The 15,774-nt window shown below is 52.3% G+C and overlaps 1 protein-coding gene across 4 annotated transcripts in view; it reads left to right on the plus strand.

Moving 5' to 3' along the window:
* Nucleotides 1-15,774, plus strand: part of ABCC5 (ATP binding cassette subfamily C member 5) — a 50,672-nt gene that overhangs the window by 21,529 nt on the left and 13,369 nt on the right. For all 4 annotated transcript variants that reach the window (XM_031968123.1, XM_031968124.1, XM_031968121.1 and 1 more), the window contains exons 6-19: nucleotides 559-792; nucleotides 903-1,076; nucleotides 1,424-1,571; nucleotides 3,239-3,387; nucleotides 3,998-4,105; nucleotides 5,299-5,652; nucleotides 7,302-7,373; nucleotides 8,144-8,268; nucleotides 8,394-8,466; nucleotides 9,864-10,067; nucleotides 10,868-11,011; nucleotides 11,933-12,035; nucleotides 14,850-15,034; nucleotides 15,512-15,658. In XM_031968123.1, coding sequence (XP_031823983.1) covers nucleotides 559-792; nucleotides 903-1,076; nucleotides 1,424-1,571; nucleotides 3,239-3,387; nucleotides 3,998-4,105; nucleotides 5,299-5,652; nucleotides 7,302-7,373; nucleotides 8,144-8,268; nucleotides 8,394-8,466; nucleotides 9,864-10,067; nucleotides 10,868-11,011; nucleotides 11,933-12,035; nucleotides 14,850-15,034; nucleotides 15,512-15,658 — 2,220 coding nt within the window. The remainder of the gene's footprint in view (nucleotides 1-558; nucleotides 793-902; nucleotides 1,077-1,423; nucleotides 1,572-3,238; nucleotides 3,388-3,997; nucleotides 4,106-5,298; nucleotides 5,653-7,301; nucleotides 7,374-8,143; nucleotides 8,269-8,393; nucleotides 8,467-9,863; nucleotides 10,068-10,867; nucleotides 11,012-11,932; nucleotides 12,036-14,849; nucleotides 15,035-15,511; nucleotides 15,659-15,774) is intronic.

The raw sequence follows: 15,774 nt of genomic DNA on the forward strand, positions 1-15,774 counted from the left end.
TTTGTTTCAGGGAGGGACTAGGGAGTGGGGCGGGCCGATGGGGGGGGAAGTCTGTTTTGTCTGCCCTTCTCTACTATTCTATTAAACTGCTGATGTTTATTTTCAGGAATATTTTGCAAATGTTCTTCTCACTCTTCCCCAGTACAACTGTAGGTACCCTGTTCCTTTTTATCAACTAAGCACGTTTGAAACAATTCAAAGAAGGTCTTAATTTCACTTAAAGAAATAACTTTTAATGTGTGAAAATACGGTCGATCTTACTGCTTAATGTTCATTTTGGCTCACAGACAGATTTATGTTAAGTTAGAAGACGTGAAGGTTTAGATGGCGTTCTCTAGAAGCAACCGGGTTTCCGATGTAGCTCCGGCCCCTCTGGAATGCCCTAAACTATCTCCTGGGGTCAGGGAGGTCTTCCCACAGGATAATTGGTCTCCGGGACGGATTCTCTCTCTTGCCTTGAGTGAGAGCCTCCCCACTCTTTCTAACTTAACACAAAACTGTTGAGTTGCACAGGAGGCCCGAAGGGACGTTCACATGGGCGTGTGTTTCTCCCTGTAGGCCTTTATGGTGAAACATCTCCTGGAGTACACTCAGGGCACAGAGTCCAACCTCCCGTATAGTTTGCTGCTAGTCCTGGGCCTCTTCTTGACGGAAGTTATCCGGTCCTGGTCGCTGACGTTGACGTGGGCCTTGAACTACCGAACCGGGGTGCGCCTTCGAGGGGCCATCCTGACCATGGCATTTAAGAAGATCCTGAAGCTGAAGAACATGAAAGAGAAGTCCTTGGGGGAGGTGAGCTCCCTGCCTCTCCGCCAGCGCCCGCACGCTTGGCGTTTCTGTGTTTTCACCCATCTATAAGTTTTGTTTCTGACTGCGCCCTCTGTTGCTTCATTGTTTCTCAGCTCATCAACTTGTGTTCCAGCGATGGCCTGAGGATGTTCGAGGCAGCGGCGGTGGGCAGCTTATTAGCGGGTGGCCCCATCGTGGCCATCTTGGGCATGGTGTATAATGTCATTGTTCTGGGACCAACAGCCATCCTGGGATCCCTTGTTTTCCTCCTGTTTTACCCAGCAATGGTGAGTGAACAGTCTTACTGTACTCGGCCCCGCTCTTTATTCTGGTGATCTCTCATTGTGGATTCAGTTGCTTTCATTGGATTTTGCCATTTTTGAGACCATTAATGTGATTGGATTGGGAATTCCCAGAAGCAGATGCCTCCTTGATTGGGGCTTCTAGCGTAAGAATATTGCCCTAAGCAGAAATAGGGAGGCCTTGGAGGAACGCCTCGGTGGCCGGACCTGCCCTTCAAGAAGCTCAGCCCAAGCCAGCCATGCCCTGAGATGGGTGGGCCGGCCGGCAGGGGCCGTGGTGACTTTGCTCTTTGTTGGCGCTTGGCTTGACTTGGCATCTCGTCTCCTTTCAGATGTTTGTTTCACGGCTCACTGCCTACTTCAGAAGAAAAGCTGTGGCTGCCACAGATCATCGAGTACAGAAAATGAATGAAGTTCTCAACTACATTAAATTTATTAAAATGTATGCTTGGGTCAAAGCGTTTTCTCAGAATGTCCAGAGTGAGTATCCAGATGAGGGTTTAATAGGCCGCAGTTGGAGGAAGGCCTTTGTTGGGGCGGGGTGGGGGAGAGATGTCGTGGGGTTTATGACCCATCCACTCAAGGGAAAAGGGAGTTCACAGTTGGTTGGGAGCTGGGAATTCTAGAGGCACTGGAGACCCTTAGTAGGGGGAGAAGTATCCTCGAAGAGGCTTCTATCTTCCTACCTTGTTTTACAAAGAAGGTCACAGAACTAATTATTTACTGAAAAGATTAAGAACTTTGTTCTTTGGTGACCTTTCTCTTCCACCATTCAACCACATAGAAGAGGCCTCTTCTTTTCTTTTTTAAGTTAATTAATTTATTTATCTGTCTATTTATTAATTTTATTTTTAATTTTAAATTTTTTTATTAGTTTTTAATTTTAATATTTTATTTTATTTATATTTTTAATTATATTGTAATATATAATATATTGATTATTATTATAATTAAATAATGATTTGTTTTTATTTTTATTTTCAAAACATATACAGGAATAATTTTTTAACATTGACCCTTGAAAAACTTGCATTCCAAATTTTCCCCCCCTTTCCTCCATCCCTTACCCTAGATGGCAAGTAATCCATTATATGTTATACATGGTAAAAATATGTGTTAAATCCAATATACATATACATAGATACAATTCTCTTGCTGCACAAGAAAAATCGGATTAAAAAGGAAAACAGAAAGAAAACAAAAAGCAAGCAAACAACAGCAAAAAGAGTGAGAATGCTCTGTTGTGATCCCCACTCAGTTCCCACAGTCCTCTCTCTGGGTGTAGAGGGTTCTCATTATCACAAGATCATGGAACTGGTCTCATCTCATTATCAAAGAGAGCTACTTCCATCAGAATTGGGAGGACGCCCCTTCTAAACATCTGTCTGATAGCTGGAGAAGCAGGGTGGAAATTCTAGGAAGCCATTTGTCAAGGGTGTCTCTAACAGCCCTCTGCGTTGATGGGTTTGGGTTGTTTGTGGCGGCCGTCACCGTCCCTTGCCCTGTCCTTGTCTGGCATTTCTCTGAACTCGGTCAAAAGCACGCTGGCCTGCCTGTCAGAATTTGGGATGAAGCCAAGTGAATATATTGGGTGACAGTGGCCAGTTAGGAACGTAAAGTTCTGCATTTTAAGGTTGGCAGACTAATCGGACGTGGATGTGATAGGAAATGTCTTGACGTTACTTAAGGTGGAAACCCTACAAAGCTCCACCGAGGCAGAGGATGTAGAACAAATTTTGGGTCACAGCAGTGGAAGATGAGGCGGACCTTGGGCCTCTTCAGTTCTGTATCTAAAGGGCTTCCTCTGTTAAGGGGGGACCCAGTGAGGCAAAACATTCACCTTGACCAATTCCTATTGAGGAGGGGTGGAAAGAGAGGGCTAATTGGGGGGGGGAGGGGTGTCCAGGACCTGCCTGAATGCTGATAGGCCTCGGTTTCCTGAGGGGTAAAGTTCAGTAGTTATGACCTGGAAAGCCCCTTCCAGCTCTGGCAGTCGATTTATGTGGGCCCTGGGCGACAAGAGTTTTCCCTCATGGAGTCTTTGGCACACGACCTTTAGATAGACGGTCTGGGCGTGATCGGCAGACCTGTGTCCCCACATCTCTTTTGCGCTCCGGGTATTCTGATGCTTGGCTTGATCTTGCTAGAAATCCGAGAGGAGGAGCGCAGGATTCTAGAGCGGGCTGGATACTTCCAGAGCATCTCTGTGGGAGTGGCCCCCATCGTGGTGGTCATCGCCAGTGTGGTGACATTTTCTGTGCACATGATCTGCGGCTACGATCTCACCGCTGCTCAGGTGAGCGGGCTCTCCTGAGGCTTAGGAAACTGAGTGTTGCCATGCTTTGAGGCTCAACAGCCAAAGGACAGACATAGTCTGTGGGCACAGGCCCAGGCCCAGTGAGAGGGCACAGAGGTGAGGGCAAGAGTTTCCTTCTCATCCTCCACAGCAATCACTCAACCTGCCATTCATGAACTTTGCTTTGATCGTTTTTCAATAACTGGATTTCAGAATCATTGGTTTCCTCGGTAATCCCAAGTCCTTGACTTTTAAAAACATTGCTCTGAGAATTGACTGGCCCTGGAGTCAGGAGGACCTGACTTCGAATCTGGTCTCAGAGACTTGATACAAGTTGTGTGACTCTGGGCAAGTTACTTAACCCTGATTGCCTTTGCCCTCCATAAATAAAATAAGAAAAAAAAATTGTTCTGACAATTTGGAAATAAAAATGTAAAAAAGTGAGTAAAATGTATATATATAATTGGGCAGTATTTGATGAAATAATAAATTTTTAAAAGCATTGCTCTAAGAAGGGGTCTCTAGCCCGTGGACGTGGGAGTCTCAGTTGCTTCCGGGTCCTAGAGGGGTAAAGCTCGTGTTCTCATGTTTCTTACGTTCTTGTTCTTAGGCTTTCACAGTGGTGACTGTCTTCAACTCAATGACATTCGCTTTGAAAGTGACCCCCTTTTCAGTGAAGTCTCTCTCGGAGGCATCCGTGTCTATTGAGAGATTTAAGGTACGTGGCTTCTTCCATCTCGTCTTCCCTTGGCGCCACTGTCGTAGGTAGCGGCCTCTGCCTTCTCCTCCTCGTCACTCTGGTCCAACCCTTTGGATCACGTGCCCTCGGATTTTTCCAAGGGAAGCTAATCTCCCGATTCCTTTCATTGCTTTCCTTGACTCTTTTGAGCCCTCTGGCACTGGCCATGCTCTGTCCCTCTTCCCCCTTCCTCCCCTAGCAGGAGGCCTGGCCAGTTGGTCCCGGGGTGGCTGGCGCGGGCATTGACCTTCCGGCCTGGGGCTTCTGATGCAGCCCAGGCTCTGAGATGCCCTGTTTGGCCCAGCCTGGCAGGAAAGGACCCCAGCGAGTGGCAGCAGCTAAAGGAGAGGGGGAGATCAACCAGATGCCTGGACCCCTTGTTTATGAGGCGGCTGAGGCTAGCGGCTAGGAGGCTCGTCCAGGGCCCGCAGGGCCGCGGCATCGCTCTGTAACTGATCGGAAGCATTTGAGAACCAAGCTTAGTGTTGCAGGAAAGTTAGTTTTAAGGAGAGAAAGGGGAAGACAGTTAGGACCCCAGGTCCCAAAGGAGAGTTTCAGTTGTGAGTTGGGTCCATGACAGGCCTGGTGAGCCCTGGGAGGGTCGAGCTTTGAGCTCCTGCTTCGGGCCTCAGGAGGCAGGCTAGCCAGGGCCTGGCAGGGTGCCGCCTTCTTCTCTCTCCACGGCCTGGGCCAGGCCAGGGCCCACCCTTCCTAGCAGGTCCAAGGCAGGCGGGGGCGGAGGAAAGCAAGCTTGGGACGTCCCACCCTCCAGGACGGCCCCCCCAGGCCGCCCCCCCGCCAGCCCCAGTTCGCGCCTGCTGGCGGTCTGGACTGTCCTTGCCTGCTGATCTCATCCCTTGCTCTTGTAGCATGTCACCTGCATCGTTCACGCTTGTCCGTGAGAGAAGCCAACGACCATACTGCCCCGCCCGATGACCAGCGGCCTCCTCTTGCCGTCCCCTAGCACTCGGGCTCGGCACGGGCCCCCTTCTGCTCTGAGCTGGGGCCCGCGGCAGGCCCGCGCTTAGTGTCCCCCGACGGGGCCTTTTGCTCTCGAGCCTCTTCCCGTTCTCTAACGCGCTGTGTTCTGCTTCATGAGTGTGCGCCTAGGCTTGTGTCCCTGGTCTTGATTGAGTGTTCCATCTTTGCACCTCTCTCACAACTCCTATCAGAGTTTATTTCTAATGGAAGAGGTTCACATGGTAAAGAACAAACCCGCCAGTCCTCACGTCACGATTGAGGTGAGAAATGCCACTTTGGCGTGGGACTCCTCCCACTCCAGTATCCAGAACTCGCCAAAACTGAGCCCCAAAGTGAAAAAGGGCAAGAGATCCGCCAAGGGCAGGCGTGAGAAGGCCAAGCTGCCGCATGGGGACCAGCAGCAGGCCGTGCTGGCCGAGCAGAAGGGGCACCTGCTGGTGGACAGCGACGATCGGCCCAGCCCGGAGGAAGAGGGCCGGCCCATCCGCCTGGCCGGCCTCCGCCTTCAGAGGACGCTGTACAACATCGACCTGGAGATCGAGGAGGTGAGAGGATTGGCGGGACTCGGGGGGGCCAGCGGGGCTTCGGGGGGGCCAGGTGGTCGGGAAGGGCTTTTGGCTGCAGGAGCCCAGCATGGGGCCCAGGGGCCTCTCCTTGGTTGCCATAGCTCAGGATAGAACTTTGTTTTCCAGTTGGACAATTCCAGATTCTCATAGCAGTGCCTTAGTTTACCTTACCTATTGGGAAAGTCTGTGAGCATACGTGTTGTTGCCACATCTTCCCAAGTAAAGGAAAGTTAGCAAGTTGCTTCTCCCAGTCTTCCAACAGGAAAAGGAATTATTCAAGGAAGAAGGGAGCCCAGGCTCCAGTAACAGCCCACTCCTGGCTTGGGGTTCGGAATGTCATTTCCTCAGAAATTAGCCCATTTCTTCCCAGAGGGGATCCTTGTGCACTCGCTCCCCTCTCACCTCCTGCGTAGTGTCAGCGCGCTAGCCGTGGAGCAGGCCCTTTTGTAACGAGTCTCCCTTATCCAAAGGCTGTGTTCAGTCTCATTTCTTGTCCCTGTTGGGAAAGTTATCCATTCAGAGCACGCTTGTCGCTCTTGTCCCGGTACCTCCGTGTCTGGCGCTAGAAGGGAGTTGTCCCAGCGTGGGCTTGGCAGTTAAAATAGCAGTTCTGCCCTCAAATGCAGGCAAGTGAAATCAAGGAGAGGCTCCCCAGACATCAGAGGAAAAGTACACTTTGAAACCTCGCTTTGCTTTGTTCTTTTGCTGGGGAGGGAAGGATGAATATGAGTTTTTTTAAAGTTCTTTTACTAGCATTTAAGGGGAAGGTGAAATAACCAGCCTGCACTTTAAAGCCTCCAGCTTTACATAGGTTCACTGCATTAGAGATCCAAGAATCCGTAGTCAGTATATCGAGAGGTACACAGGAAGCTCCCTGGGAATCCTGGTCCCCGAGGCAGCATCACAGACTAGTGGCGCATAGTAGGTCCGTGCAGCATCTGTGCCTGGGGTGGAGAGATAGGGGCTGGGACCCTCCTTTTGAAGAGGAGGAAGCAGACTCAGAGGGGGCCCGGGACCCTCCTTTTGTAGAGGAAGAAGCAGACTCAGAGAGGGGCCTGGCTTGTTCAGAGGCAGCTAGGAGCTGGAAGCTGCTCTCGGACCCAGGGAGAGCCTCCTGCCAAGGCCGGGGAGCTGAAATCCAAGGCCCCGGCCCACTCCTGCGGCAGGTGCCGTCTGGTTTCTAAGCTGGGCGAGATGAGCTGCTGAGGTAGAGAAGCCGAGATTTTTGGTGAGGGCTTTTTTAAAGGGCTCAGACCATCGAGGCAGGAAAATGTCAGTTGCGCAGCTGACCCAGCCTTGCGTGGCTGTACATCTGGTGGCTTCATTTCCTTTGTCCCCAGATGAAGACGTGGGGAGCAGAGGCCCAGAAAAGGGGTCTGCCTGGGACGGGGCTCTGCGCTTCACCAGCACGCTCACTGTTGTACTTGTCAGAGAAGGCGTGGGGCCATTTGTGGGGGAGAGAGTGGCCCCAGCAAGTTTGGGAAGGAGATTAGGCTTTTAATTAATGCTGTTATTACACTGGGGTCATGATTGCTCCTGGGGAGCTACAGTGCTTCCTATACAAGTGGAATCTCAGGGGTGCAGCATTGTCTCCTAATGACCGTGTTTCTCTCTTTGCATTGGATCAGGGAAAACTGGTTGGCATCTGTGGCAGCGTGGGAAGCGGGAAAACCTCCCTGATTTCTGCCATCCTGGGCCAGGTGAGCTTCTGTCCCAGGGCACCCTCTCTGTCTTCCTGCACTTGCCTCAAGGAAGTCTTGATTTCCCAGTTGTTCTTTGAAAGACTTGGTAGCCGGGGGCATCCTGCATGCCGATTCCCATCGTGGATGGCAGCCCCCTGAGATCGTAGCAACCCTGCTTCCCGTCTGCCCTTTGCAAAGCCGCAGTCACCCAGAGTTTTCATTGCATGCAGAGCCGTTCATTATTCCACAGTCATTGTCCGTGTCCCCCTCCCTTATGCTCCTACTTGTGCCCTCTGGAATTTCCATGGAGGGAGGCTGGTGTTGGGGGGGCTGTGGGCTCTGGGGGAGCAGAGACAGGAGCCTTCCGTGTTCCCTGGCGCAGCTGGAGGTCAGTTTTGTAGGTGAGGTTTTTCCTGACCCGGAGCCTCGGCCTGTGTGACAGCGGCCTCCTCTGTGTGGGCTGGGCCTGCTGGGGCTGCTAGGATGTCAGCAAAGCGACAGGCTGCTGGGCAAAGGTCCCCACGTGCATTTGAATCACAGGCGTCCATAAAAGCGAGAGGGGCTCCCACAGAGTGTGACCCCCTAGCGAGCTCTTGGACTCCCCTGGGCTGTGATGACACGTGCTCTGACCTCGTGGAGGCCGTGAGCTCTTTGAGGGGCAGGGCCCTTGCCTCCTCGCAGCCAATCCTCGGCACGCAGCAGGCGCTTAGGAAATGTTGGGTGTGTTGAGCGAAGCTTGTCGTTTTGGGCGTGATGCCATTTGGCAGTGTCTCTCTCTTCCCCCTTAGATGACCCTTCTAGAGGGCAGCATTGCTGTTAATGGGACCTTTGCTTATGTGGCCCAGCAGGCCTGGATCCTCAATGCCACTCTGAGAGACAACATCCTCTTTGGGAAGGAGTTTGATGAAGAAAGGCAAGGAATGCTTGGTTTCTGACCTTCCTGACTCGCCTTCTTGGGGTCAGCAGAGACGAGACAGCCTCCAGCGCTGGCGCCGTTGGCAGGCCGTCTCTGACCCCCGGCCCCTTTGTGTTCTCCAGATACAACGCTGTGCTGAATGGCTGCTGTCTGAGGCCTGACCTAGCCATCCTTCCCAACAGCGACCTGACCGAGGTACCCAAAGGGAGGGAGGCGCGGGCGTTTGGCTTAGGCTGCGGGGAGTCCCGGCTCTGTCCCAGAGTCCCCCAAGTAGGAACCGGCAGCCCTTGCGCCGGCTGAGAGCCGTGGCCCTCTGGGCCGCTCACTCTCAGGCGCTCTTCCTGTGCAGGTGTGGCCCCCCCAGCTGATATTGAGGGGGTCCAGGCAGGCCCGGCCAGAGCAAGGCCAAACCTCAGGCCACCATTTGAGGGGAAGGCGGCCCAATGGGGAAACTGGACACCCAGGCCAGCCTCTCCTTCAGTCCCTTCCTTCTGGCCTGTGCAGTCATGGGGACCATCCGTTCTTCCAGAGCCTCCGTTCTCCCATCCCTAAAACAGGAACAAGGGTGCTTTGTGCAGCAGCTCCCAGAGCAGCTGTAAGGAAAGTGAAGGGCCCAGGGCCCATGCCCCCCATGGATGAGGTTGGGCAAATTCTGGAGGAGCCAGGCCCCCAAACCTAGAACAAATGGTGGCGGAAGCGTTTGGCTTTAGCCCCTGTCTCTGCTTTGTGACTTGGAACAGAGCAGTGAGTTTTGGGACCTCAAAGCACTTGAGATTTAGAAAATGATCTTAATGAAAAGCTCTTGGCCTTTTCCCCATGGCTGCCTACATATAACCTAGAGCCAGGGGCGAAGGAGGGAGGGAAAGAGAGAATTTAGAACTAAAAATTAAAAAAAAAAAAAAATGAAATGTTACAAATTCTTTTTATATATAATTGGGGAAGAAATAAAATTTTAAAGAGGGGAAAAATAGTATCTTTGCACTGCCGATGAGTAAAGCAAGGCCCAGAGAGTGGGTGAAATGTGGGGCCCAGTCTCCTCCCACTCTCCCTCCTGTCCTTCTGTCAGATAAGAGGCCTGGAGGAGCTGACCAGTGTGGTTTCTTAGCCCTTTGGTTTTCTGGGACTTTCTCTGCCTTTGGTACATTTGGATTTTAGCTGCCTCTCTCTCCCGTAAGTGGGTTCCTTTAAGGCCCCCCAGTGAGGAAGGCCCCTTTGGTGTGATTTGGTGTCTTGGGCCCACTCGCCTCCTGAAGTAAAGCTGCTCTTTACTCCCCAAGAGAGGAAAGGAGAATGGTCTTCTTTCTGAAGTGGGCCCCTCCCCGGCAAGGTGGGACCCCGGTACCCCCTCTTCTGGATTTTGTGCGGCAGGGGAGAGAGACCTGTGCAGGGAGCTTGGTTCAGCTCTGGGCTCAAGGGGCCAGCTTCAATCACATCCAGAGCCGTCAGCCAAGTCATCATCGTAGTTGCACTGATTTCTCTGTAGCGCTTAGTTGCTTAGTAAATATTTGTTGCCTCCACCACCCTTTCCTGGCCTGGCCTTTTGGTCCCGTTCTGGAAAGGAGGCCGGCCTGAACGTCTTTCTCGGGTTCCAGATCGGTGAGCGTGGGGCCAACCTGAGTGGAGGCCAGCGCCAAAGGATCAGTCTGGCCCGAGCCTTGTACAGTGACCGAAGCATCTACATCCTGGACGATCCTCTCAGTGCCTTAGATGCCCACGTGGGCAACCACATCTTCAACAGTGCCATCCGAAAATACCTCAAGTCCAAGACTGTCTTGTTTGTTACTCACCAGCTCCAGGTACCGGGCGCCCCCGAGTGACACGGAGAGTCTCGTGCTCTCGCTTTTCCTCGTCAATCGCCTCCGAGTCCCAGGGCCGGGGGATGAAAAGCCTGCTTGGGAGGGCGCGAGTCAGGCGTCCTCAGGGAAGGGCCTGGAGTCTGGGAACAGGATGGGGGCTGGCAGGAGAACATTTGGCAAGCCTGTACGAACTCATAGTGGGGAAACCAAATCTGGCCCGTCTCGCCGCTCGCTCCATGTGGCATCTCTGAAGCAGACTCGGCTGTTTTCTGTAAATGTTTGAACACATCATCATCTGCTGGGGAGATGAAGGAAAACCGAGGGCCTCCCCTCCCCCCCAGTCTACCTGAATGCGCACTTGTAGTGTGCGGCGGGGGAGGAGGCATTCCAGCCCAGCACCCTTCGTTGTCAGGAAGGCGGTCGGCCAAGAACTGGGCACTGTGCCAAGTGGGGGGGGTGGGTCAGAGAGAAAAAAGGCAAAGGACAGGCTGCCCCTGCCCTCGAGGAGATGGCAGTCTGATGGGGGAGGTCACCTCCAAACAACCGGATACGATCAAGATGTAGATGGGAAATTCTGGGGGCGGCCCCAAGATTCAGGAGTCCTGGGAAAGGCCCCTGCAGAAGGCAGGATGGCAACTTGGGCTCGATCGGAGGGAGAAGGAACTGTCTGGTGATGGGGGGGAGAGCCCAAGAAGATGGCTGGGGCCAGGCCAGGGAATCGAGACCCTCTGACGAGGACCCTCGGGGGCTCTGGGCTGGGATCGGGTCTGATGCCCGGCTCTCCTTTGTTTTCTCTTCAGTACCTGGTTGACTGTGATCAAGTGATCTTTATGAAGGAGGGCTGTATCACGGAGCGTGGCAGCCACGAGCAGTTGATGGATCTGAATGGCGACTATGCGGCCATTTTTAATAACCTGCTTCTGGGAGAGACCCCCCACATTGAGGTGAGTCGTCTGTATTCTTGTTGCTTCTGGGATGTCTTGGGCTCTAGGGGGTCAGAAAAAAGCTAAAATGGAAACCAGTCCCTGTAGCTTGTGCCCAGCACTGTCTTAGGCTTATTTTGGGATCCCGCTGGGATGTCACTGCCAGAGGGACCCCATTAGCTGGGCAGGGGCAAAGTGGCCATCCTGTCATGATCACTGGTGGAGGGGATGGAAGTTCATAACCTGGAATATCATTTACAAAAGTCCCAGGGAGGGTCCGGCCAAGTCAAGACCGGGAGACACGGCAGCTTTTGTCACGGACATTTCTGGGCGGGGGGGGGGGGGGGGGGGTTTGTTTGATGGCCTCCTCGAGCATAGAAACAAAACCTTGGAAATGTCGATTTTGTCTGGACATTTCAATAACTTGTCTAATTCAGCCCGAGTGTGTAAGCCTTCACTCCCCACCCCATCCCTGTTGACTGCCTCTGTTCTGGTCATCCCACTGGGGACCAGTTCTCTGTTTCGGTTTTGATTGCTCTACTGTCCTTTTATGGAGGGTCTCTGAGCACTTTGGCATCTTCAAAATGTTGCTACAGCTCTAGAGAGGGAGGGAGGGAGGAGAAGCAGATTAAAAAACATGTGAAGAAAGAATAGGAGGGTTGGTAGGAAGTCCCGGCTTAGATGAGTTTTATTCATGCCTCCTACTAAAGAAAGGACGTGGTTTGCATGCGGGGGCTGGTCCTTAAACCACGGATTGGTCCGTTCCGCCAGCCCCTGAGGTACCAGAAGTGGGGGAGAGGGAGATGGAGAAGGGCTGTCAGAGAAGGTGTTTTGGGCGGTCTGTGCTTTTCAGAGAAGCAGTTTACTTGGTGCTTTCTCCGGCCTTCCTGTGGGTATTTGCCCAGCAATGGCATGATGGGCTGATCTTTGTTGTTGCAATAGATCACCTCCAAAAAAGAGACAAGCGGTTCTCAGAAAAAGCCACAAGAGAAGGGCCCTAAAGTGGGATCCTTGAAGAAGGACAAAGTGGTGAAGACTGATGAAGGTAACCATCCTTGTCCGGGTTTTAGTTCTTAACTGGACCTGGATCCTTGGCCACAGACTGCCGCTCTCTGCCTTCTGGGGCACAGGCGCTCTGTGTGTCTGGGACCTGGCACGGGGGTCCCGGGAGCCCATCTCTGTCTTTGCGCTGCTATTCCCTCTAAACATAAATGTCAGCCAGACCCAGTGGCAAATGGCTCCTCACCGTCTGTCTGATGTTGTTAAGGACAAGAAGGAGTCACATCAGAGCAACTATAGATCGAGTCTGCAGCGGGTCCGCAGCTCAGTCATCGGGGCTTCTTCCTGGTCTCAGAGCCAGGGTTTGGGCACAGTGAGGACGGCATTGAGAATCACGTGTTGGAGGTGGGGGGTGGGTCGGACACAGGGGCTTCTCTAGAATAACTTCCTAAGAGGCCACAAGCCTTAAGGCCGGGAGTCCAAGAGGGTGGGTCGCGGCCCGGTGTCCCAGCCCTAAAGGGGCCTTTTGACTGGGGTGAGTGTTGTTATGTTAAGGCCGGGGAGGCTCGGCGCACTAGGATGGCAATACAGAAAGGCCACACTGGGGCATCTGTGGTCTCATCTTTTTAGTTTTTCAAAATTATCAGAGATTTAGTTTAGATTAATAGTTTTATTATGAACTCTAACATCTACAAGCGTAACCATTTCCATATACAAAGAATAGAAAAAGGAGATTGGTGGAAAAAACTTGGATTTACTTTTTTTATGTTTATTTGATCATGATAGGCTGAGATGCCTGGGTACGTCTCTTCCCTAACCCTCGTCTGTCTTCCCCTTGATCACTCTTACCATCTTACACACCCAGAGACACACACACACACACACTCACTTGCGTGCGCGCACACACACACTCACACGGACATTCACATTCTCACACATAGATACAGACACATTCGTATTCACACAGACATTCACACACAGTCACAGACACAGACTCACACACAGATGTATTCACATTCATGCACACACATTCTCACAGACCCAGGGATACAGTGCCACATTCATATTCATATTCATATTCAGACACCTGCACACAGACATTCACACACAGAGACACAGACACAGAAGCACTCACATTGACACACAGATACAAATGCATTTACAGACACAGACTCGCAGATGTATTCACACACACAGACACAGAAGCACTCACATTGACATACACAGATATACACAGAGACACAGACATTCACATTCACACACACAGATACAGACACAATCGTATTCACACACATTCACAGACACAGGCATTTACACACAGAGACACGGGAACATTCATGTTGACACACACACACACACACACCTTCCATACAGACACATGCACACGTACATTTACATTCACATAGATATACACAGACAGACATATTTACACTCACAGACGCACTCAACACACACATTCACACATGATAGACACTCACACAGACAGACATTTACTCATTCATTTTCAGACACAGAGACACAGGCATTCACACACAGATACAGGCGCATTGACATTCACACATACACAGAAACATGTACACAGATACACCCCCACACACACCCTGGGTTACATAGAAGCCCTCTCTTCTTTTTGGCACATAAGTAAGTTAAGGAAAAGAACCTCGCCCAGCAGTGCCTGAAGGTTTATGGGACACCATTGCTAGTGACTGGGGCCTTAGGGTTCTTGAGGGTCTTTCCTGGGGTATCAGCTCACTCAAGCATTTTTGGTGCTCATCTCTAGGAAGAACTTTCTCAAGCTCTTCCCTTTCTTTTCTTTTTTCTTTTGCTGAGACAGTTGGAGTTAAGTGACTTGCCTAGTCTCTAGGCAAGCTAAAGCTCTTCCCTTTCTTGAGATGATAATTAGGTTTTATTTGTTTAACAAAATCTTATTGGTAGTTTTTGTCTTTATATAGTCCAATTTCCCCTTACATTTCCCCCTTCCCAGAGAACTCTGCCCCTAACAAAGTCTTCCTTACTTTCTGCAGTACAGTCCAATACCATGGCCTCCCAGAGGCCTCTGCTTCTGCTGTGGCCCCTGGAGTTTGGTGGTTGCCTATGGGATGGTCTTTCCCATTGACCCCCAGCAGTAATCTGAGGGGGGACTGTCTCACTCTGGGCTTTCTCTCTGACTGTCCCTCCCCCGGGCCTGGAACCCTCCCTCCTCTGCCTCCTGGCCCAAAGCCTTCCCCAAACCTCTTAATTTCTGGTGTCTCCTTAACTCTCTACACACATTTCTTTGTACGTATTTGTTGGCATATTGGCGCCCTCACAAAATTATAAGCTCCTCGAGAAACTGTCTTTTGCCTTTTCTGCATCTCTGGCAGTTGGCCCAGAGTGTGGCACGTAGTGGAGGCTTAATGACATCGACTGATTGCTTGTGCTGGTGATCCCGAGCCCCCATCCTCATCCTCCTGTCCAAGCTGTCCTGGCTTCTCCTTGGTCGCCCTCAAGGGTTGCGGGCACCTGTCAGGTTCTTGTCAGGGAGGGCACAGCCTTGCCCACCAAGGACCCGCCAGAGATGGGCAGAAGCTTGTGCCTGCCAGGGGTTTGGCCACGGTGCCCGTTAGACTGTCTCATGTCTTGAGGAGGGTTGGGGGTGTCTTTGGGCCGGGTCAGAAATGGCCCGTGGTGGCAAAGCACTCGGGCTCCGTAAGTCCTAATGATGGGCAGGCCCCGACGAGGCGGGAGTAGAGAAGGAGCCGGTTGATAGAAAGGGCGGTTGCCTTCGTGACCTTCAGCTTGGGCACCAAACCTTGGGAACGAGCTTTGGGGAAGGCCGGCCTTGGGCGGGGCTCACGTGTCTCCTTTCCTGTTCAACCAGGACGTCTGATGCAGCAAGAGGAGAAGGGGCAGGGCTCTCTGCCCTGGTCTGTGTACGGCACCTACATCCAGGCCGCAGGCGGCCCCTTGGCGTTCCTGCTCATTCTGTCCCTCTTCATCCTGAACGTGGGCAGCACGGCCTTCAGCACCTGGTGGTTGAGTTACTGGATCAAACAAGGCAGTGGGGTAAGGGCACACGGAGCTGTGGAAGCTGGGAGGCTAGGAGAGGAGCCATCTAAGGCATTCCTTAGGAGGGAACCCTCTTTGGTTTTCATTTAAAAGAAGCGAATGGCCAGGGTTCCCCAGGACGGAAGAGCTCAGGCCCTAAACTCACGAGGCAGAAAAATCACCGACCAGCTAATGGGGAACAGAGTTCCCAGTAAGTATGAAACAAGGCCAGGAGTCAGTTTTCCCCAGCTGGAGGGTCTGAGAGATGATTCCCAGGAGCTTGTCCTAAAATCTTATCTGCCCTCACCCAGGAACAGGGAGAGAAATGGGGCGACACGGCATCACTAACCCTGCCCTGTGTTTGTCACCTCCAAGTCCCCGAGGCGTTGCCCCACTTTGAGATGGGAATAGTGTTTAGTGAGAGCTCTCGGCCGCAGGAGTCCGGAGGGAAGCGGCCCGTGAAAGCCTAACCCGGGGGGCCTTGTGTCCAAACAGAACACCACGGTGACGAGGGGGAACGTGACTCTGCTGAGCGACAGCATGAAGGACAACCCTCACATGCACTACTACGCCAGGATCTACTCGCTCTCCATGGTGATCATGCTGATCCTGAAGGCCATCCGCGGCATCGTCTTTGTCAAGGTAGACGCCCGCCCTCTCATGTGCGGAAGGCTCTCCAGCCCTCTGCCTGCCCCGGCCCTGGGGACTGTGGCTTCCCTAGTTTGGGGGTCTCCTTTACTGAATGAGCCGAGGGCTTG

The sequence above is a fragment of the Sarcophilus harrisii genome, chromosome 4, assembly GCF_902635505.1.
Source record: "Sarcophilus harrisii chromosome 4, mSarHar1.11, whole genome shotgun sequence".
Classification (NCBI taxonomy): Eukaryota; Metazoa; Chordata; class Mammalia; order Dasyuromorphia; family Dasyuridae; genus Sarcophilus; species Sarcophilus harrisii.